This window comes from Meriones unguiculatus, chromosome 12 (genome assembly GCF_030254825.1).
Source record: "Meriones unguiculatus strain TT.TT164.6M chromosome 12, Bangor_MerUng_6.1, whole genome shotgun sequence".
NCBI classification, from domain to species: Eukaryota; Metazoa; Chordata; class Mammalia; order Rodentia; family Muridae; genus Meriones; species Meriones unguiculatus.
This window is the reverse complement of record NC_083360.1, coordinates 89,228,031-89,252,013: the sequence shown is the minus strand read 5'-3', so window position 1 is coordinate 89,252,013 and position 23,983 is coordinate 89,228,031. Positions and strand designations below refer to the sequence as shown.

Sequence of the window (23,983 nt, the reverse complement as noted above, 5' to 3'; positions counted from 1 at the left end):
GGCAGAAGTAATTCTGGCATGAGGCCTGGGCTGGGTGAGATCCCAGTAGAGTACATGGAGGCCTCCCAGGTTGGCCAGGCTGTCAGAGAATCTGAACCAGAGAACACAGAGCAGAAATGAACATGAGAAAAGGCATGAAACTCTTTAAAAAGGAGAAAAGTGGAAACAGACCGAAGCCCACATTAATTTATTTTTTCCTCAGTTTGAGGACCCTTTTCAAAAAGTGACATGTTGGAAAAAGATAGAGGACTGATACCTAATGATTGTCATCTATGTTAAGCCTCTTACAACAAAAAGTCTCTTTCAAAAAAAATCTTTTCCCCTTGCTGCCACTGCTATTTACCCGTGTAACATCTCTGAGTAAGCCTTAAATGCTAAGACAGAGGCAGGGCAGCCATAGCCTTGTTCACTTTTGCATCCTTATGGCCCTGCTCTTAAAAAGTATTTGTTAAGTAAATGAAAGAGGTTAAACCTGATGCAAGTCCTGAAGGCTGATCCCACTCCTCCTGGGAGGCTCACTGAGGTGCAGTGACAGTGGAAGCCTTTGCAGGCGCTGACTGCTCAGCAGGGTTCTGGGCTCTCCAGAGCCTTGCTCCTTCAACTGGTACCTCCTCACCTCACTCTGCTTCCCAGAGGTTTCACAGGCTTCTCATCTCCTCTAATGCTTACTATGCAGGACCCTCACCTCTTCTGTCCTTCCACTACTCTCTTAGACCATCTCCGAGGAACTCTGCAGTCATGAGAGAGTGTGCGGGAGAGGCTCGCCAGAACTCATTTCAGTCTCTGAGTCTATATTTCCCTCACTGGTCAGGTAAATGTTCTTTCTCATCTTTGCTCTTTTACCCACTCATGACCAACTACTTGGCCCACATTTCATCAACATGGCCAGAGACAGCCATGGGACATGCCAGAGCAGCATTGAAGACATCGAAAAAGAACTTAAGGCCTATGAAATGGCCTTTGGTTCTGGAACTGGATGAGTTGAAGGGGTGATTGGTTGAGGTGTGCACCAGTAGAGTGGAGAGCAGAGAGGGCTTGTGTTGCCCACAGGCTCATAAGGAGATGCCAAGTGCAACAGTGAGATGTGGACTGTTTAGGAAGACAGAATTTATCTCGTGACGGAACTTCTTCAACTAATTTTCCTTTCCAGAGATGTCACAGGCTCTTCACTCAGTTCTGTGGATAGGCCAGCTCTTACAAGTCTAAAACATTGATCAGACTTACCTATTGCATGGGACCCTGTTCACTTCCTCTTCCACTAGAGAATTACAAATAAATTCCTTCATTTGAGGCCTTCTAAAGCTACCTACAGCACCCATACTTCAGTAGTGCAAAAAGCCTCTCCTATGTCCTTTCCTAATACCAAAGGCCCAAGAGCAAAGCAAACACCATTAGAATTATTTGCTGTTAAGAGTGTGATAAGAGTCTTATCCATCTCATTTCTCATGCCCAGCAAAGGGCTTGGAAGAGATAAGTATCCAATAGTGTTTCCTGCATAAACACTTTTCCCTGTAGTCCCAGAGTCCCAGCTATTCAGTGACGGGGTGGTGGTGGTGGGGTGTTACAGGAAGGCAAAGTGAGCTTCCTGCGTCTAGGGGCACGCTATAGGCCAGTGGTTCCCATCCTTCCTGATGCTGCAGCCCTTTAATACAGTTGCTCCCTTTGTGAGGGCCCCTAACCATAAATTTATTTTGTTGCTACTTTATTACTGTAATTTTACTACTGTTATGAATTTTAATGTAAATGTCTGATATACAGGATTTTTGGTATTCGACCCCAAAGGAGGTTGTGATCCATAAATTGATTATCACTGCTACAGGAGGGCAAGTGATCTCTTGCAAGAAAGCTGCAGAAGGCTTCACACCCTGCAGAAGGCTGGACTGTGTGAGCTCTGGGTGTCTGTGAGAATCACTGCTAAACACAGAGAGCTCCTTAGGAAAGCAAAAGAGTGCGGCTAGCCTTTGGGCCTCAGTGAATCCTGGTGGTCAAAATAATTCCATCTATCCATGCTAGCTGAAAACTATGGGAATTTCTGGTTAGAATCTTGAGGTCATATAACCTGGTAAAAGAGACATTATGAAAAAATGAAGCAGGAAATCTTCCAAGCCTGTGAGTATTAAAGCTCCAGAACTTACAGGTTGAGGAGGGGACACTGCGGTAGAGCCACAGGGGCTGAGCAACTGATTAGACATCCTGACACATGGAAAGAAAGATAGGCCTCATTATGAAGCTGGTTCTTCCTGAGTCTGCGGCCTCAGGCAAGTTACCTAACCTCTTGGAGCAGCCTGTTCCCTCATGGATGAGTCCACCTACGGTTAAGGTGGCTTTATGTATAAAAAGTTCCTAGTGTCTGCCCCAAGGCACATCTAGAGGGGCAGTGAGCTGTAAGTTAAACCCTCTGCAATTTGCATTTCCTGACTGGCACAGCCAGCATCAAACAGACCTGTCACAGGTGACACTGAAGGAAAAGCCTAGAGATGTCTAGATTGCCTAATATCTACGAAAGGGACAGGAAGAACATTCCCTCAGTCCCATTCCCTTGACCCACAGGAAAAAAAAAATGGGGATTGGGGGGAAAAGATAAAGAAAGCTCAGAATTATTTAACCACTTGAAATTGCATTTGAAAATGATCTGGCACCAATTGTGGTAATTTTGATAAATCAACAAAGAAAAAAATTGATTAAAGAAGGCCTTCAAAATAAAAGATGGCCACTATCATTCCAATAAAATGTTCCCAGTCACAATGCTGGATCTTTTCGTGATGTCCAGTTGTGAGGCAGCAGACACACAGTCTGGAACCACTCCAACCTTGGGAGCAACTATGAGGCCTCAGTGTTTTGCTTTTACAACATGACTCTTCCCAGCTTCTTTAGCCTTCTTTCAAAATCCAGTTATTTTTAGTGTTCCTGCTCATTGGTGAGAGAAATTGAGGACCTGAAGAGAAGACCAAGGTCTCAAGGAGAAAAAACCCTAAGCAGTAAGGAGGCAGAGTTATATCTGGTGATGTCCGAAAGAACTTAAGAACTTGTGTGTGTGTGTTTTGGGGGAGTCTTGTGATCTGTGAAGGTGATGGGATCAAGTGATAAGGGCCAAACAACAGGGAACCGGAGGAAAGGCAGAATGCTACTCAGGAAAACCGAGAGGAGGGGATTCTAAAACTACAGAGCACACAGTTGTGGACTGGCTGACTTTGAAGATGTGCTCTGACGCTTCGACTAGCACGGACCAGATCTGCAGGCGCGGGCGGCTAACCGGAGTCCGAGATGTTCCCCACCGTATCTGTGTGCTGCCGTAGGAAGGACAGCTGGGAGGTGCTCGCACTGTGTACACGCCATCTCGGATCATCCTTGAATGACCCTACATGTCAATGTGGGAGTTACGGCAAGAATTCCGTGCTCAGATCTGGTAGCCATCTTTACCGCAGTCATTTATTTAATCATCTGAACCGTAACGGTTGGGGCGATCGTGGACCCTGTTTTGTAGACGAAGAAAGTAGAGCCCTGAAAGTAACTTGTTCAAAGCAACTGAAGGAGATTATGAAAGAAGCAGGACTCGAAGCCCTGGAATTTCTGTCCCCAGGGCCTATGAAAACTCTAAATGTGTTTGTTCTCTGCCTGACTGTGGCGGACTCAAAGATTCCCATTTCACAGGAGAGAAAACAGAAGGGCAAATCATTTGCTTCAAGTCACACAGGTGAGGAATTATGACAAGTGAGATTCAAGCCCAAGTAGTATCTCTTGCTGAAGGCTGGGCCGCCTCCAGTACAGGGCAAGTCAGCAGGAAGCATCCGCTGGCATTAGCAGTCTACCAAGTCACCACCAGAGACCTCGGCGTACAGAAGCCAGCGCAGACCACAGAGGATTTTAAGGATCAAAGCTGGTATTTTAACAGACCTTGGACAGAACATGAGGCATAAACTCAGAGGGTTACAGCGGTGCAGTGTTAGCAATCTGGCTCTGAAGAGCCAAGACAGATAGGCAGGCCAGCCGCCACGGCTCTCTTCAGACATTTCAGCTTGCTTATGATCTAGCAAGAGGGACACTATCTGTTCTTTTCACAAGCTCTTCTTTCAAATGGAGATAATAATCCTTACCTGGCCCTGCAATAAGCCTACTGGAATAGTCCAATGAGATAAAAATGTCAAGGTGCTTTGAAACCTGTAAAGCACATGTCAATTACTGTTATTATTCTTATTATCTCCACCTCAGCTGGTCAGACTTCATCATCTGTGCCTACATTCCTTGACAAAACATAAACAAGATCTGAAATCATTGCCTGTCTCCCTCCTTCAAATATAGTGCCAATTTTATTCTACCTGGTGTCAGGCTGTATCCACATCTACCAGACACAGTATGGGCATCCTCAAGGCAAGGAATACCTACTCCTCTTCACATTCCTCAGAGGGCATTAGAGAAACACCCTAACTTGTTATGTGGTTCATACCAAAAAGAACGACCATAAGGAGCCTGCCTAAACTTTGTGGTTGTTGTTGTTTTATGCCTATTAAGAACAGGAGCTTGGGTTGGTGAGATGGCTCAGCTGGAAAAGGCACTTGTTGAACCCTGGGACCCACCACGGACAGGAAGGCAGATGCGTGTGCACACACACACACGCACATTCACACACACGCCAAAGCAAATAAAAATGTAATTGAAAAGCGTAAGATCAGGAACTAGTTGAAAAGAAGCCGCGAAACCCTATTTGCTCTACTCTCACGCAGCTGCTCCTTGCCCACTGCACCCCAGGTGTACTCTGCTTCTCCCTGGGTCCTTTGCCGTCATGGAGACTGCCATCTCCCAGTTTGAAAACGCTAAGCCCCTGGCTTGCAGATGTTCTTCAGAAGGTCTCCGTCTCGTTCATCTTTAGCAACTATGAACAATGAACAATCTCAATAAACATTTGCTGAAGAAAAAGGAATAGATGGACGGATAATCCCGCAAACCAGTGTGTCTTGTAAGCAGCGATGCCCTTCTGCGTTAGGATCCTCAGCATTGACTCTTTGGCAGGGGCTTGATAGGAAAGGGAAGAAAAGCGAGACTGCCATTTACTAAACACTGTGTTGGACACAGTCACACCCTTCTCGTTTGATTTTGACACTGTAGCAAATGCTAAAATAAATGACCCTGGGGTGGGCACGAATGTCAAAAAATGTTGTTTGCCAGGCTAAGATCATAGACAAGGAATGGATGCTCCTTTATGAAGGATGGGGAAGTCACACCCATGTTGGTGACAAAGAAGTCAGAGTACTAAAGAAAGTCATGGGGTGTAAAGGTCCTGAAAGCACACTGGACCAGTGTGGTCCTGCTTCTTCACTAGCAAAATGAGGACCGTCTCCTACCTCCTGTCAGTTCTTACTGAGCCCCAGGATTCCACCCTGCAGAGGATCCTTCCCATCAGACACACCTAACATTTCCAGAGAAGGAATGTTAAGAATGAGTGAGTGAAGACGAAGTGAATCACCCAGCCAAGCCTCAGACCACCGCTGCCATCCTGCTGTCCCCAGTGCTCTTCTGCGTGTGCCCCCACCTCCATGGGACACCGTATTACACCTCCTGGCTGCCAAGGAATCTGATCCCCACGCCTAGAGTGTCATGAGCCAGGAGCCTCAAGAAGCTAGGCTACTGCTTTCCAGTCTCCCTCGTCTGCACCCACACTACCTGCAAGAGTCAGCAGTGATGCCCCCATGCAGGGAAAAATCCTCTTAAAACTGAGGTCTTCTGACCTATTGGCCAACCTGGTTCTGAACTGCCTGTTAAGGAAGAAGTGACCCAGCACCTAATGTGGTCAAAGGTCCTTAAGCTGAAGCCTTCGGGGAGGAGTGTAGGTGACCTTCATCAGCAAGGAAGAAGCCAGGCCCCACACTAACTCAGGCCTTGGAGGGCATGTGGAACTGAGGCGTGGCAAACATGGCTTCCTTTCTGGTTCTTCTCTGCCCTGGTTCTCTGTAGTGTTTACAGAATGACTATTCTTCTAGAGTCAGGGAAGAGAGGGATTGCTCAAAATGTGGGTCTCTCCCTCACAACTGGTTACTTTTCATTTTAATTACATATCTATACATTTATCTCCAACCCCACCCTCTGCCCACCTCACAATGTTTTCACTGTCTTTGAATCTTCCCAAGCTGGCAGGCTTAGAAAATATCCGGTGGTATTACCAAGTAATTGAATGAAGAAATAAGCAGACATCTATAACTCATCTTATCTTCTACTGACAAACATAATGAGAAGCAGAGAGGTTGGTTAACCCTGCCCGAAGTTGTAGGGCCAATCACTGATTGGGGGAGCCAGCTTTAGAGCAAAAACAGACCCTATCTTAGCTTCTCTTCCAAGGGATGTAGAGAAAGAGTCACTAATAGTTCCCGAGCAGCAGCAGTGTACCAGAACTGTAAGGGGGCTGACATTAGCCCCATTGTGAGGAGGATAATACTGAGGCTCGAAGAGCTGCTTGGCGATGAGGCTGCACCTCATTGTGCCTACCTAATTACCCCTGCCTGCATAAAAACTCACTCTTCAAGCCTACTGATGTTTTCCTGCAGGCAGCTTTCCTTTATAAATCTTCCAAAAATCAGTGTCTTATCTCTGTGGTCCCACAGCCCTCTGTGCTTGTGAGATCCTCGAGGGCAGAAGGCAAGGCGTGCCAGCAAGCATGTACGCATGTGTGTACATGTATGGGTGCGTGCATTTGTGTTGTGTATGTTTGTATGTGTGTGCATGTGTGTATCTGTGTAGGTATGGTATGTATGTGTGTGTGTGTGTGTGTGTAGGTGTGCAGATGTGTGTTCCAAATGTATGAGGTTGCCACTCACCACTAGGCACAATGCTTGATACAGGAGGAGACTGTGGTGAGGGGAACCGGGAAAGGAGGAAAGAAGAAAGGAAGGAAAAGACAAAAGAAAAGAAAATTTCAAAGACAGAGTTATAATAAAGTTGAAATTTGAGTCCAGCCCTGTGTATATCCATAATTATACAATCTTATACAGGCAGAGCCCTTTTGATTATTAAGGACTGTGTGGGTTTGTTTCAGCATCAATTATCACATGTTGATGAATGGAGTTTAAATGTTCCTAGATGGAGGCAGGTATGTGTGATTTCCAGGAAGTTTGCTGCCCTGAGAACACAGGGCTGCATGTAGAATGGTGGAAGAGCCGCCCATACTTGGGGCTGTAGCCCATCTCACCATGGTAGCAACCGTGACACATTAGAGAAGAGATGTCCCCGGGCCATCATGATGACATTCAAGTCCTGCAGCGTGAGAAAGCCTGGCAAAGTCAAGACACAACTACAGTCCGGATTAGGTTTGATTGTCAAGTGTTCTAAGATGAAAAGAGGTCCCTGTCTACACATAATGCAGTTTCTTACTGACCAAGTTCAGGGTGGTTTCTGGAGTCTAAACTCAGTTCAAGACCATGCAAAACAGGGAATTTCCCCCATGAGCTGAGATAATGGTTTGGAGAGATTTTCCTGTCGGTGTGCTTCCCCATCCTTCTAAAAAAGCTCACAAAAGGCCCGACACAATCAGAGCAAAATCCCTTCTTCCTCTGAAGATCAGGAAACAGTGAAGACTCAGTTCTTTCCCCAGTGTTGGTGCACAACAGCACCAACACCGCCTTCTTAAATTCTCACATTTATGGCTTCTCACTGAGATTGTGCTGTAGTAAACCACCTTGTGAATTTGAAAGTCACACCTAACTTTCAGTGTCATAGTGAACCTCTCTGACTTTGGGACCACGCTAAGGTGAAAGCAGAGCCAGAGAGCGGGTCACTTCAGGCTCTGAGCTATGCATACACAGTGTGAGCTGGAGGTTTGTCTCTGGTAATCCCTAGGCTGCTTGCTCCTCTGTGACAGGGTCAGACCTGGTTGACCTACTGAGACATCCCCATGAAGGTACACTCAGGAATCAAGAGGCACCTGTAAATGGAAGAGGGGCGGCGTGAGCGCCTGCTGTCCACACGAATCAAAGGCTGCACCCGGCCTATCATCATGTAGCTAGACAATGGGGGCCTTCCTTCTTCAGTGACATCCCTGACACAGAGGCCTTGCAGGCTATGAACACATGGCAGAACAACCTTACCAGTACTGATGGGCCCCATCCTTCACACTGCTAGAGTCTTACACTCTGCAGGGGTTTTCTGTCCTTCCCAGTCTCTTGCCTTTAGAATCCATTCATTCCAGCCCTGACACCACTTCAAATGAGAAAACCTAAAGGCCAGGGTGGTTCTTCTGTGAGCAAACACAGGAATTTTGTACATCTTTATTCTAATCCCCACACCTCCAATGCACAAAAGCTTTCTTGCTTTTTGTTTCATAGTGGGACAGAAAGTCTGAGCTCTATATACAAGCTCTACTGCTGAGCTACACACCTAGTCCTCAAGAGCATTTTAATGTTTCTCATTCCTACAAAGACAAGCCCTGATTACCCAAAATGGTAGTTTTCAGCATCCTTCTCCTCTGCCCTCCCCATCTGTAGCAACCTCCTTAACATGCCCTAGGTGCTTCCCATGCTCATGAGCACTGCCCTTGAATTCCTCAGGTGCCTGGATACAGTGTCCACCTTTCAAAACCCAGGCCCTTCAAAAGATCCCCTCCATACAAACCGCTACAAATAATTGCTCATGCTCTCAACTTTCAAGTCATGTTAGCAGGACCCCTCCTTTGTCGCTTTCTGGCTCACAGTAACAGTCTGTGCTTCAGAGCACATCCAGTTTCCTTTACTGTCCTGCGGTCTCTTTGGAGGACTACCCTAAATACCAGTGCTACCTCTTGCTGAGCAGGCATTAGCACTCTGCCCACTCTTGTTCGCTGAGCCACATTCCCTCATGTTCTCGCCACGGTGTGGGCAATGCTGCATCATTGCCTCCTGCCACATTTACAGAGAGAAGCGTGAGTGACTCCTCCTTGCTCTAACTGCTGAGCCAAGTTTCGGTCTTTCCCTAGCCTCAGGGGCACTTGGCCTGCTTCTCCCCTTGACCCTGATAGGAGGGGAGCTTCGGGGAGGTGACCTTCCCACTGTAAGGAGTGGCAAGTGGCCTGCCTGGGCACTCACCGCTGCCAAGCCGCAGGAGTAGCACGTCCTGGAGTCTCCTGTTGAGGTCTCGGAGCTCCTTCATTTCAGACACCAGTGCCCCGTACTCCTTGAGCTTCTTGGCCTGCTGTACGAGCTGCCTCCGAGTCCGCTCCAGCTCCTGCTGGAGGTGGCGCATCTCCTCTTGTTGCTGCTGGTAGTTTCGCAGCAGCTCCTCATACAGAGCCCGGGGCACGACGGCCTCCTCCAGACTGTCCATGTCCTCCGTGCCCGGTGAGGCCTCCACAAAGACCTCTTCTGGACAAGTGCTGTGGCCCAGGCTCAGGCCGTTCTGTTTCTCTAGCCGGGCCACCACTGCCTCGATACTCTTGTGGGCCGCTTCACTAGGCTTCCGCCCCTCCGGTCTCTGTGTAGGACAACGAGAATCAGTTCAGGCAAGGGCAGCTGGGACTTTCTTGGACTGCAGCTCAATATTTCCCCAGACAATCCTAGAATCACAGAACCACAGAACATCAGTGCTTGGAGAAACCTGTTAGAGACACAGTCAAAGCCCTCCACTTTGTAAATGGAAAAATAGAGAACTAGAGTGCTCTTGCCAAAAGTCAGGCAAACAGCTGTGACAGAGACAGGACATTGTTTGTCATGCTAACACTTTTCCACCCAGCGTTTGGCCTCTTAGATGCACATACCAGGATGACTCTTCTAAATTTCTCACCCTCCCTAGCTCCTATGGTGCCACGGCAGTCACTTGCTTATGGGATGTCCAATGTGAATTTTCAGGGAATCGAGGGACAGTCTGGCCTGCCCAAGCCATTCCTGAGGAATCCCACTCAGGAATATACATATGCATGAAATTCTATCTTGTAAACTTTTTTAAGACTGTTTCAGTTTGGAAGGCTGTCAAAACCCAAACCCACTCTAATCTAGGGCAGTATATATGTCTTGTTTTCTCTGGTTCTCTACTGCCTACTCACTCAGGACTGGCAGTTGGCAGGAGCCTGACAAATGTTTACTCAACTGAAAACGTCAAAGAATGCTAGCATTGGGGTGCTTTCAATTTTCTTCATGATGCAGGTAAGCAAACCAAGCCCTGGAGAGGGGAGGAACCATGCCCAAGGCGGCGTGGTAGTTACATGCCACAGAAGGAGAGACAGAGTCTAAGCCCAACTGCACACAGAGTTCCTGCTTTCACACCTGGACCCTCCCCTTGGCAGGACAGCACAGGGTGACGACCCGGGGCCTGGGGGCTCAGACATCTGTGGCGACCTCACCTCAAGAGCACAAAGCACTTGAGGGGAGGCAGCGCTGCACAACCTAGGGTTGAAGTGTCATGAGCTCTCTCCCCCAGGCCACGACAGGATGTACAGACAACACAAGATTCTGCACAACTTAACCATGTCAGGCCAGGCCTGCGTCAACCGGCCAGGTTCAGGTAATTAAAGGTAACGAAACTGAGGCAAACTCATGACTTGAGACTGAGCAACATCACAAAGTTCCGGTGATTTTATCTGCTGAGCTAAAGAATAGATGAACGCATCTGCTAAAATCATAACCATCATCTTAAACAACTGTGCGCATCACTATACTGTGGGAACCCTGGGTACAGGGCTACATGTGGCTACGCTTCGGGATTCCAGGGGATCGCGCTGGGCCATAGCTACAGCAAGGGATGGATGCTATACGGTGGGCTGACTGCATCTTTTGGATGCTCCTGACCTCGTGTCCCAGTCTAGATCACAAAGCAAAAGAAAAGTCACCTTTCTTTTCCTCCCTCTTCTTGTCAGGAAAACTCATGGAATGGGGTGAGGGAATAGTGTGGTGGACTGCTGAACGAGATTTTCAGCAGGGTTGTTTGTTTGTTTGTTTGTTTGTTTTCAAATAGCAGGAGACCCGCTGGAGCACATAACAAGGAAATGCAGCCTCATGAAAAGTTTTTCATCCAACCCAGGACCCCACAAATGCACCCTGTGAATTGAACTGACATTGTTTCCCAGTGAGTCCACCCTCAGCAAGTTGGGACAACATGAGAGTGACTAGCTCTAAACTGCTACCCAAGACCAACAGCTGCTTAATGTCCATGCAGTTCAGCCATGACCTCCCCAGAGCTGTGTGCCAGGGAAAAGCACATTGTTCCAGCAGCCATGACACTGCGCACACCGCCAACACGACTGTGAGTGGGGTTACACTATAAACGAAGTCTCTGGAAAGTACGCTATATGGAAATGCACTTGCTCTTCAGCATCCTCCATCCTACCAGGGGACATTTACACGGGGAAGGAGGCCAGACTGGAATTCTCTAGCTTTGAGAAATATGAAATCATTCCCATGAACATCCAAGAAAAGCAAAGATTTTTGTTACCTTGATGTGTCTAAGCTGTAAATCTTCTTCCCCATAGTCTTTAACCTCCCCATCATCTTCAACATGACTGAGAGAAAGTTTGGGGATTTTAATTTTCTTCTGCATCACACTGTTCTCAAGGTCAGATTTGTCTTCTAAAATGCATATCAAGAGAACAAGGTTGATTAGGAGTCAAAATGCTCAAGAAGTCCAAAACTTCAAATTTTAGAAAATAAATGAGGCCAAACCAGTTAAAAAGGGAAAGCAAACAACCCCAAGGCCTGTTCTGCCCTGCACAGAGAGTGCCTGGTCAGCATGCAGCATCAAAGGTGTATGCTAATGAACCACCATACAAAGCACTAAAACAGCTCCTGGTGAATCACATAGGGGTTTTGGTATACCATCTAGAAGGCTGCCTGTTATGGAATTCTAGAATCTTGGAGCTGGAATAACCCCTGGGCTGTCCTCTGGCGTGGGTGTTTGAATGAGAATGGCTTCCATAGGCTCATGTTTGTATACTTGTCTCCAGTTGGTAGAACTGTCGGGGCACAATTAGGAGGTGTGGCTCGCTGGAGGAGGTGTGTACCTGGGGGTGGAATTTGCGGTTTCAAAAACTTATGACATTCCCAGTTGGCTTCTCGGCCTGCAGAAAGAATGCAAGCTCTCAGCTTCTAAGTTGCCTTGGTAATGGTATTTTATCATGGTCCAAATTTAACTGACAGGTAAAACTCTCAATCCTCAAGACGTTTCTAAATCAAGTATCTCCTTGATTTAGAAAACAAACAAACAAACAAACAAAAAACCAAACACCCCCAGTATCTGTGGCTTGGTAATCAAAAGGGCTAAGAAGAATGGCAGCTCTTCTTGAAGTAAAGTCTAAGGTGTAAGGGCAAAGAACTTCCAGTTCCACATACACAGGCTGAGGGAAGGTAGGTTTGCTAATATCTCAATAGTATAAAAGGACCCTGGTGACCAGCTGGTCCAACTCTCACTTCACAAATGAGAGAACTCAAATAGAGAGGAAGGCAGAGCATGTCCAAAGCGTGAGTTTGAGGGAGAGCCAGGAATGGGAAATGCCTCTGGTGTCTTGCCTTGTGTTTCTGTGTGCTCATAGCATGTACTGAAGAGTGCCACACAAATACAGATATGTTATTTCCCCTCATTTTCTCATTGGTTATCCTAACATCACAGAATCTGAGAGCTTTTTTTTCTGTGCAGGGTTCAAAATGGACTTTGCAAATGGACTGTCTCTCACTATAGAAGCCAAAAGTTCAAACAGTGGGGCTCTAGAGGTGGAAATGTTATCCTACTCCAAGAATGGCCCTTAGTAGCAAAATAATTTGTTTCTTATGCTTCCCAAAGGTTCCCACTTGTTATCTTAAATGCATTCTCTGATATGCTGCCCATGTGTTATGTAGCAAGGAATGGGTTATATGTACTCTCAGGGGTCTGTTGTGTGTGTGTGTGTGTGTGTGTGCGTGTGTGTGTGTGTGTGTGTGAGAGAGAGAGAGAGAGAGAGAGAGAGAGAGAGAGAGAGAGAGGAAGAGAGAATGCATTTGTGTACATATTAAATGTTAAATGTACCCTCATGTCTCTCCCAGGCCAGGCTTCTGTCTTCACAACCTGTTAGTAAAACTGAGTAGGATGCTTCTAAACTAGTAACTGTTCCAGAATGTACTCAAATGCAGCCCCAGGATGGTCAAAGATGGAACTTGGGTATGAAAAAATTCTGAGTAAGCCCCAGTTCCTCCACAATACTCCACAACAGGGGAAAGAGATAAGCAAAGCTCAGGCTAGCTGAGCTCAGGTCTCTATGACACACCTGGGGGGGTGTGTGTCTGAGAATAAGGATCCAGAGTATTCTTCAAACTATGCCTGGAATAATGGGCACTCCATGGCAGAGTACGAAACTGAGGAAAAGGCCGTTCCTGAAAGGGCAGGACTCATCCATGGTTGTGTTTTCACAAGAATGACTGGTTCTTGTTCTCTTTGTAGCTATAAAGCCCATCCAGCGGGTTAGGCATGAACAGTAGAGGGGACCTGGGTATTTCTAAAAGAACAATATCTTCCTTCCTACAAATCAACACTGACTATTTCTAAGGCAAAAAGCCTGCTGAAATGTAAAACCTCAAGAGAGTACTTCAAATGAAATTACCTTGGCTTGGGGTGTTGTGCATATATACACACCGGGGAATGGGAAGGAAGGAAGGAAGGGAGAGGAGAAGATAGGGAGAGGAGTAGTGAAGATATGGGAGGGCTGGAGAGAAGCAGAAAGACTGAGACAGTCAGAGAGACACACAGAGAGAATGAACATGACAGAGGGACAGAGAGAGCCCAAGATCAGACTTTTTCCTGATCCAGTCTTCAGTGTGACAAATTTAAGGATAAAGTGTGAGATGCCACCAACAGGAACAAACAAGCTATGCTTTGTCTTCTTGAGCAGTTCAAGCTGATGTTGGTGTCGAGTTGGTGCAGAAGGAGGCCATCATTCAGGCTTACAAATCTGGCTATGGTATGAGAAATTCTGGTCAGATCACCTCATTCAAGCCTCAAATTGTAGTGAGAGAAATTAGGTTACTTCGGGAAAGGCTATGCATCCCTGAGGCAAGCAAGCACACCCAAGGACAAAAAAAGGAGCCAAAGAGATGGGGGCCTACATCTTGTAGAGCTCATTATTCTGTAAGATTACAAAAGCTATTGTTAGAGCATGAACATATGAGAGAACCCCCACCGTGTGATTCGGGCCCAGGATTTTTCTTCCCATATGTCAGCTAATATTTTCTGAGAATTGAATTCTGCAAAATTGAGTCTGGGTCCTTGAAACAAATGCATGAATGATCAGATAGGGACACAAGATAAAAGCTCATGAGAAGATAATTCAAGATATCCAATCCGACTTAATTACAGGATTTAATAAGCAAAAGAGATCTTTCTGGCCTGTAACAAATAAGGATTAAGTTGCTTTTCTTTCTTGGACCCATTTTCTCATCTGTAAATTGAAGTAAAAAATTCCTACTCACATTGCCATGATGCAAAGATAATCATTTCTGTATGTTAAGAAAGATCTTGAGGAAAATAAACAGTATGAATAGTTTGGTGCACATAAAAGTATGACCATTTAAGGACCATACAACTTAGACCTCAGTTACAGCCACACCACCATGACCTCACCTGATCTTGTCTGGTCCAGAAAGCTAAGCAAGGTTTGGTCCGGTTAGTACTTGGTTGGGAGAGCACCGAATGGTGGAAGGTAAAACAGAAAAGATAGGGTAAGATGCTTTTGCATGGATCCCTGAAAGGTGATTCAGTTAGACAAGAAAGAGGGGAAGGAGACAAATGAAGTAGTTCAAACTAGAGTATAAGGGGCCCTGAATGCCAGGTTAAGAAGAGTCAGTCTTTTCTGGTTCTGGGATACCTCACTCAGGATGATCTTTTCTAGATTCCACCATTTGCCTGCATATTTCATGATTTCCTTGTTTTCAATTGCTGAGTAGTATTCCATTGTGTAGATGCACCAAATTCTGTATCCATTCCTCAATTGAGGGACATCTGGGTTGTTTCCAGCTTCTGGCTATCATGAATAAAGTTGCCACTTTTTTTGTACCTGGTTGAACAAATGTCCTTGTTGTGTACTTGAGCATATTTTGGGTGTATACCTAGAAGTGGTATAGCTGGATCTTCAGGAAGTACTTTTTGTAATTGTTTATGAAAGCACGAGATTGATTTCCAAAGTGATTGTATATAAGTGGATATTAGACATATAATATAGGATAAACATACTAAAATCTGTACACTAAAGAAGCTAAACAAGAACGAAGACCCAGGCTAAGATGATCAGTCCTCACTTAGAAAGACAAATGGGTTGGACATTGGAACTAGGAGAAAACAAGAAAGAGTATAGGAGTCTACCTTAAAGGGCCTCTGAAAGACTACCTAGCAGTGTATCAAAGCAGATGCTGAGACTCATAACCAAACTTTGGGCAGAGTGCAGGGACTCATATAAAAGAAGGGGGAGTTAGTAAGACCTGGAGAGGATAAGAGCTCCACAAGGACCAAATATATCTGGGCACAGGGGCTTGTCTGAGACTGATTCTCCAACCATGGACCATACATGGCTATAACCTAGAACCCCTGCTCTGATTTAGCCCATAGCAGCTTAGTTTCCAAGTGGGTGTCCTAGTAAGGGGAACAGGGACTGTGTCTGACATGAACACAGTGGCTGGCTCTTTGACTTTTCCCCTACCCCCAAGGAAGGAGCAGCCTTGCTAGGCCACAGAGGACATTGCAGCCAGTACTGATGAGACCTGATAGGCTAGGGTCAGATGGAAGAGGAGGAGGACCTCTCCTATCAGTAGACTTAGACAGGGGCAGGGAGGAGATGAGGGAGGGAGGGTGGGGAGGGAATGAAGGAGGGGGCTACAGCTGGGATACAAAGTAAATAAACTGTAATTAATATAAAAAATAAAAATTTAATTATAAAAAAGAGTTAGGGTTCGTTTGCAATTGTGGAAAGTATTAGGAGTCACATGACCTGGATTCCAAACCTGGCTCTAAAGTGCGAGAAGTCAGGAAAGCCCCTAACTCATTACTAGTCACTTTGTTGTTGTGCTGAGGCTGTAACATTTACCACAGGTGAAGACCAAATCAGCTTGATAAGTGCACCTTGAAAACAACTGAACCCTAGACTAGTTGAGGCCTGAGGCTGGCTTGCTTCATGAGCTGGAGACCAGCCTAACTGTCTGGCTTGGGGTGAGTGACAGACAGGAGTGCTCTTCACTTGTTGAGTGATGAGCAGAGGCCTCGCCCCAGCCCCACTCGGCCCCATGTTCTTCCACGCCTTCCTTCACAAACTCTGTCCAGCCTGCACTCATCTCTTCTTTCTTCCTCTGAGGTCTCATTCCACACTGTCCATGCTGTATTTATTTACTCTATTTACTGGACTGTCTTCCTATATTCCACTGCCTGCTTAGAGGTTGTCCTGCCACCCGAGAAACCCATATCATAGAACTATCCATACAAGGGGACTCTTCCAGCACGAATGTTTAATCAAGTAACAAACAAACAAACAAACAAAAACCAACCAAATAAATAAATAAATAAATAAATAAATAAATAAATAGGCTATGCCAGTACACACACATTGGTCATTGGGCAACTGTGAGTCAAAATTATGATATTCCATAATATACTGATTATATCTAAAAACAAAAGGTGGGGGTGGTTAATAAGTATTAGGGATGACATAGAGAAATTGGTGGGAATGTAAAAGGAGACAGCTCAAAGAGTTAAACACAGAATTAGCATCTGACCCAGCCACTTCATCTCTAGACGTATACTCAAGAAAATGAAAGTATATTTACCTAGAAACTTGTACATGAATGGTCACAGAAACAATATTCGTAATAGCCAAAAAGATAAAACAACACAAATGTTAATCAAATTGTGGATGCATAATGTCTAGTATATCCATCAATAGCGTGCTATTCAGCCATACGAACACATGGTACACTAGTTGAAGGTATAATACGGATTAATCTTAAAAATATGGACCTAAGCTAAAGAACTCAGACATAAAAGTCATGTATTTAATAATTCTGTTACTATTATTGTGAGTCATTCAGAATAGAAAAATTCAGAAACAACCAACAAACTGGTGGTTGCCAAAGGCAGGGAGAACTGGTTAATAGGATTGCTAATGATCTGGGGCCGTTGGGAGATTATGAGATGTTCTGGAACTAGATAGTGGTAATGGTGTCCAACTACACCAAGCAGCATTGAATTTCACAGGTTTTAAGATGGTGTGAATAGAACTGGAGAGATGACTCTGGCGAAAGCACAGGTTATTCTTCTAGAGGACCTGCGCTGGGTTCCCACATGGTTGCTCACAACTGTACGGAACTCCAGTTCAAAGGGATCTGAGGCTCTCCTCTGGCCTCTGAAGGCTCCTGCATGCACCTCGTACGCATACATGTAAGCAAAACTTTCACACACATGAAAGAAAACTGAACAGGCCTTCTAAACAATAATTAATGCTGCATTTTGTATTGATTTAAAAAAATAAAGCACTTCAATTTAAAAATATGATACTGGGCATGGTGGTACCACACTTGTAATCCAGGCACATTGGGAGGGTGAGGCAGGAAGATTGTGAGGTCAGTGCCAGCCTGGGCTACAACAGAAACTTCCAGACTTGTTTGAAATTCACAATGAGACCCCAAAACACAGAAACAATGTAGTGTGTCTACTACATACTATGCAGATAACACTTAACAACTCTTGCTTATTACTTCTGCTTTTCAAAAAGAAAAAGAAACGAATCTCAGACATATAACCCCCTCCTGCAGCTCACCTTGCAGCAATGGTGCAGAGCCAGAATGTGATACAGATTTTCTGTCCCACAACCTAAGTTGCATCACTTCCCAGAACATGCAGAGAACATACAGCATCTATGATAACTCGCTGGTGAATGGCTGAATGAATGAATGAATGTATGAATAAATGAATGATGATGCAGGTAAGGATATCCCTACTCCCTGGCCTGAACTTGAGAGCTGGAAACGTCATTACTCCAGCTTCCCTGGTAGTCTGTCTTTAGGAAACTGAAGAAAGCAGCAATCATTGCCAAGAACAACATAAGAGGTGTTAGCCAGGTCATAGGTCCTGACCATGTTCTTTGAAAAGTGGGCTGAGCAGTCCACAAAGCTCTGAAGTGACAGGAGTTCACTGAAGGGACAAAAGTACTTTGAATCACATACACTCTTAGAGCTGGATCCTAGTTGTTTCAATTACTGGCCAAGGGGATCCTGACATTGCTCTGACAGCCAATCAGTACTTTGCTCTGTCCCATTTTTCTTTAGTTTCCTCTTTCACCCACTCTCCCTGGATGAGGGTTATGAAGACCTGACACCTATGTTCATCCTTTTCCTTAGGCAGTAAACACATATTGAGCCCATTTGCATCTGAACACTAGGCAGGGTGGCCTTTGGGTTAGAGGCCCTTACAACCCCAGTATGTGCCAAGAATCACAAGCAGAATGCAAGGCCTGACTTTCCAGGAGATGTTGGTTCACAGGTGGCTCTCCAAGCTGTCCTCACCCTACTTTTGGGTTAAGGTAGATGCATGCCATCCATATCTAACCAGAGACACCTCAACACAGTGTCAACACAAAAAGTGGAAAGCACAGTTGAAGAGGAAAGTGGGCTAACTAATAAAAAAGAGCCCAAGCGCTGAAATCATATGGTCCTCGGCCAGCTTTCTGACCGCTACAAACTATGCGAGGGAACTGAGGCAAGCCCCTTAACTCGCCCAAGCCTCAGAAGAAGTTAAATGCCTTCTAGGGTGATGGTGTGTGTAAGGTACCTGCAAAGTGAATGTCCTAGCCATAGATGCTCAACAAATAGCAGCTGTTACGCTGCCCTCGTGGGTTATACGCCTGGCTTCTGGTCTCATGGCAAAGACAGCCTCTGCAAGTATCTGACACAGATTGAGACATGATGAAAGAGATGGTTTAGGAAGATTTATGTGGCAGTGTCAAGCAAGATGGATGGGGCATGAGGATGAGCCCCAACACAGGCTGACGAGAAGCAATAGGTCTTGACTGGTCACAGTAATGAAGGTGAATGGTGGTGTGGATCATTTCAGACAGCAAATATTTCATGTGGCATTTTAATGTGACTGTGGAATATGATTCTGGCTTTGACTTCCAGGAAACCACAGAAGAAACTAGCAGCTGAGTAGGAAGGATGGAGATGGAGACGGCTCTCTGGTTACTCTGCCTCTCCAATTGTTCCAGCCTAGTTTCAATTGTTCTAGCCTTATTCCAGCTAGTACATACCGAAATGAGTATGCATACTTAAAAGAGATACCGTTTGCCATCTTGATGTTCTGATTCTGGGGTAAGGACTATGACCACTGGCCTGAGAATTTTCCACTGTCTCCTATCTGCTATGATGTCAGCAACTGACTTTACACTTTCAACAAATCCTGAACAAGTACCTGCTGTGTGCCAATTCTGGTGCCAGGTCGCTTACATCATTACATCTAATCCCACAGTGAGTGAGGTGGCTCCCCCGAGACAGCCAGGGTTTCAACCAGTCTGTTTGACTCTTGGGCCCTGTTCCTGTCACCTAATTATATCTACTGAAACAAGAGAAAAATTATCAACTGAACTCAAAAAGAAATGTATACTAGTGAGTATATAACTTACGGTGTACTTGCCTTTCGCCAGACTTTGCCTACACTTTAGGAGACTTCTCTGATGAGCTCTGAGCCTGAAGTACTCAACGACATAATTCCCCGCACTTCAAAAGGACTCTGGCATGCTCTCTCTTCGTAGTTTAAAAATATGTTCTTTAAATTTATAGAAAAATTTGTTATTTGTTATTAACATGGGGAGAAATGGAGGCACGGCAAACTGGTGTTTTTCAAGTAACAGACAGGTGAGCAGGAAACCCAGGGCAAGTCTGTCTTCAGATGTGAAGATCCCTGAAGGACTTGTGGTTAAAGGTAGAGGCAGGGGCAGAGCTGTCCTGCCTCTCATTTTACATAGCATCATGCTGGCTAATTAAAATAATCCAAAGCCAGCAAGCTGAGTTTGGTGTGGGTCTGCCAGTTAGAATGAAATGCTAAATTCTGGAAGGCTAAACGTGAAATGTTTAACAGAAGCTTTGTCTTGTTTTATAAATATCTATATGCAAGTTTCAAGTGTTTCAGCTGCACAAAAGAAAACCCTATGCAGTCTTGTGTTTGCATTAAAAACATACGCCACAGAAAAGACAAGCAGGCTACATTCTCTGGCCTATGGTGTTTATTTTTATAAAATCCAAAGCAGATAGGATTCTCAGGTTTCAATGATTTTATCCAGCCAAGGCAACAAAAAGAAGGGTATCCTGCTGCGGAATAGCAAAGGCAAGTAGGGGTGCTGGGCCATGGCCAGGCTCTCACAGGCTCGCTGGGTGACCTTAACTTCCTTTCAGTGGAACACAGAGATCAAACCAGAAACCCTCAACAGGTCGCCCAGTGTCCTAGGTCCCTTTCTTGTCTGTCGGGGCAGGACCACAACAGATTATCTCTAAGAGAGAGGCTGTTAGAAGAAATGTCCTCCAGAGGCCTGGCACCTAGGGGGGAGGGGTGGAAGGAAACTTCCAGGCACGTGTTGGTGGGTTGCTGGCCCTGGAACAGAGCTGGGGCATAGATACAAACAGGAATGCTGTTCTGACAGGCCATGTGTCTAGCTGCCCCCATGGGTTCTACCAGGAGTGTTGCTAGCTAACATAATGAATGGCCCCAGAAGAGTCACAGGTCAGCAAGACACAGGAAAACAGTAATCCCTCAGTGCTTAGGTCAAGTCTTAAAGTTAACATGCATGTGATCCTCTCAACACTCCTTTCCACAAAGGGTGATGTGTGTGACTCAGCTGACTGTTCTTCAGCCGATAGCCCAGCACAGACTCTTAACAGCTGTCAATATTACGAAGTGTGCACTGTATTCCAGAGCCTGTCCATGTTTCCTTAAGAAGAACACAGCGGGCAAGCAAGTGAGCACTAGTTTCTGTGTTTCAGAGGAGTACCTGATTCTTATCGTCAAGAATTCCTCTCCAGACACACAGCTTGAAAGCATCAGTCACAATTCGAACCCACAGTATCTTCAAAGTCCATTCTCTTTGATCTCTCACACTTCCTCCTCAGTACTCAAGGACTTGACCCCCTGGTTCTCTAGACAAGCTTCCTTTCTAAATCACCCCGACTTGCATGCCACCCCCTATGACAGGGCATTCAGCCCCACACTGGAGGCCCTTACCATGGTGCCTCTGCTCTCTATTTCTAGTTTGTTATTCATGTTGAGCCCTTGAATTCTACTCCCTGTCCCCAATTCTACTTCTGGGATCCCCCAAAACAAGCCTGATCCTTTTTCTATAGTGTAAAACTCAGAAACCAAAAAAAGTACAAAAATATCATTCCATGCAAATCTTCTCTTGTGTGTGTATATTTAGCTTTCCTGTCATCTGTCTCACCACGGAGCTCTGGGTAGAGGCGGTTGCTGTGTAGTTAAACGGAGCAAAAGCCAGCCAACACCTGCAGTACGAAGACCTCTCTCCTCATTTGGTTTTCCAGGGCCTCCCACCCCCTTATCCTTTGATTCTGAGTCTAGCTCCGGCTGTTCCTTCCTAGTCACCTTTCATGGTTCGTCTCTTCAATGGTGTCCTTAAAAGCTGGTGTTCTGGGGAGTTCAGTCCTCACATGATTCTCTCCCTTTGCCTTCACCCAGTGTGACATCAGCCCTCTCACGGCTAGTAACTTCTAAATCAGGACCTTTAGTCTGCCATACTCTCTGAACTTTGGGCTACTTGCTCTCCTGGCTTACCCTCCTACATGTTCAATGATATCCTAAGAGTCAAACTCATCATTTCCCCTTCCAACTAACTCATTAAGAGTATCCTTTGAGGATAGCTGGTCTAGATCACACGACCATCACCCTCACATAGCCTCACAGTCAGTCAACTACCAAGTCTCAGGGAGTTTCCTTGTTTTCTGCCTCCCTCCCTCCCTCCCTCCCTCCCTTCCTTTTCTCTCTCTCTCTCTCTCTCTCTCTCTCTCTCTCTCTCTCTCTCTCTCTCTCTTTCTTTCTTTCCAGCTCTTGCTGTACAGGCTGGCCTTATATTTTTTTGGCCTTACATTTGTGACCCTGCCACAGCTTCTTACGGGCTGACATTACAATCCAGAGCCACCATACCTCATTCTGTTCTTTCATACCACATCTCAGATTCATCATGACCTTTACTTTACTTTGGATCTCGGACTTTGTGAGTGAACTCCTATTTCCTATGGGTCTAGCCCATGTGGAAGGATACAGTCCACTGTCTGGAGCCTATAGCACTTACTGAACAAGTCCTGTCTGGAAAGGATATATGCATGGAACATGGGACCTGGTGGTTACTGAGAACCTTGGTCAGACAATATCAACACCTGTTCTTCCTGCGTTACCTCCCAGTATCGGTATTCAGTTAGACCACCTGGTAGAACTCAGAACCTGAAAGACTTAAATGGGTCAAAGAAAATCTCCTCAGGTTATATGACAAGGGTACACACAGCTTTAGTATCTAATGAGTTTAGACAAAGGCACAAAGGAAAGAAAATTCCTTCTTGGAAAAAAGACATCAACCTAAACTTTACTTTTAAAGATACTTTTAAATGTAAAAATTAATGTGCTCTGGAATAACAGAATCTCTCTCTCTCTCTCTCTCTTTCTCTCTCTCTCTCTCTCTCTCTCTCTCTCTCACACACACACACACACACACACCAAACAAAAGCTTCAACTTGCCTGGGACTACAAACAAGGACCCTGAAGCACTCTTCAGCGTATATTATTTAGTTTTCAACAAACATGTGGTTCTTGAACACCAAAGCTCACATCAGATTCAACCTTCAATGATTAACATTCCAGTAGAATCTGCAACAGATGACAGCAGGCAAATCCCAATCTTTGCTCCAGTGTATGTCAGCAGAATATGTCAAAACTTAAGTTAAAAGTTTTCATTTGCTTATTAAAAAGAAAAAAAAAAAGCAATCCTTTGGTTGGCACTCTCCCACTGATGACATGCAACAATCTCTGCATGTGAAATTGGCTAGGCTCCTGCCTCTCTGCTAACTTTGTAGAAGTTCCAAAGCATTTCTGGAGCAAGTGATCTATTTGGACTGACAGTGCCAAGCTGGGACCTGAGCCCTGAATGAGCTAAAATTACCAAAGCGAGAAGAACGTGGCTTTGGGAGTTATTTCCCCCAAGTGTGGGGTTTCTTTTAGTCAAGGGAGTAATAAAGAATGTTGACTTTTTCCAGATGAATAAAGTTGAATGAAACCTCAAAATCCCATTGCAGGTTTCTGTTCTGAAAGCAAAACAAAAGCCAAGTTGCGGCTTAGAGGTTCACCTCTCCTCTAACTACTCTCTTCCAACAAAAAAAGTATTTGTCGTCACAAAGTGTGTGAGTGCAGCACGGCCTGGCCAAATGATGCACAGCTCTGGACTGCAGGCCCCTGCCCTGGAGAAGTTCCCTGTCTGGTAGGAACACTGACTAACCAAAACAGTCTTAAAATGCTACAAGTCAAAAGCAGGGACCAAGCACAGTGCAAGGACAGTCCTGAGAAGGGAAGAGTATCCCTTGGGGGCAGAGGCAGGAAGAGGCAATGCCCTTGGCTGTGTACTCCCACTGTACTTTGCCCACTCTCTTTCTCTCACGGCTGCACCAGTGAGTCCCAAGTCTGTTTTTTCCGCAGTGGAAGTTAAACTCCAGTTAGCTCAAGTCAGGCAAAGATTAATCCACAGTGGCTGGCTGAGGAATTTACAGAATTGCAAGAGATCCCTCAAGTCCAGGGTAGGGGCCAGCAGAGTAGAGGGTTGGGGGTGGGGAGTTTGGGGAAGTAATGTGGGGCTAGGGCTGGTCACAGGGATACGAATGCCAGGCCAAGAAGCTGAAGCTTTATTAGGCAGGCCATAGTGAGCTACAGAAGACTGATAAGACAGTGGTTTAGATCATTCTGAATGCATTCTAGATGGTGGACTGGGGACTAGGTGATTAATTAGTGGCTGCTGCATGGGTTTAGAGGAGTGAGAGCCTAAGCAAGCATG

At 45.5% G+C, this 23,983-nt stretch overlaps 2 protein-coding genes across 9 annotated transcripts in view; both read right to left on the bottom strand.

Moving 5' to 3' along the window:
• The window catches only part of Agbl4 (AGBL carboxypeptidase 4), a 1,227,056-nt gene that overhangs the window by 205,676 nt on the left and 997,397 nt on the right, over window positions 1–23,983 (bottom strand). The window lies entirely within an intron of this gene.
• The window catches only part of Bend5 (BEN domain containing 5), a 46,782-nt gene that overhangs the window by 18,525 nt on the left and 4,274 nt on the right, over window positions 1–23,983 (bottom strand). The window contains exons 2-3 of one of the 3 annotated variants that reach the window (XM_021660670.2): window positions 11,383–11,516; window positions 9,045–9,429 (exon numbers count right to left, since the gene is read on the bottom strand). In XM_021660670.2, the coding sequence (XP_021516345.1) occupies window positions 9,045–9,429; window positions 11,383–11,516 (519 nt within the window). Of the gene's footprint in view, window positions 1–9,044; window positions 9,512–11,382; window positions 11,517–23,983 lie in introns of all 3 variants that reach the window. The other 2 variants (XM_060366142.1, XM_060366143.1) reach the window with 2 other exon arrangements.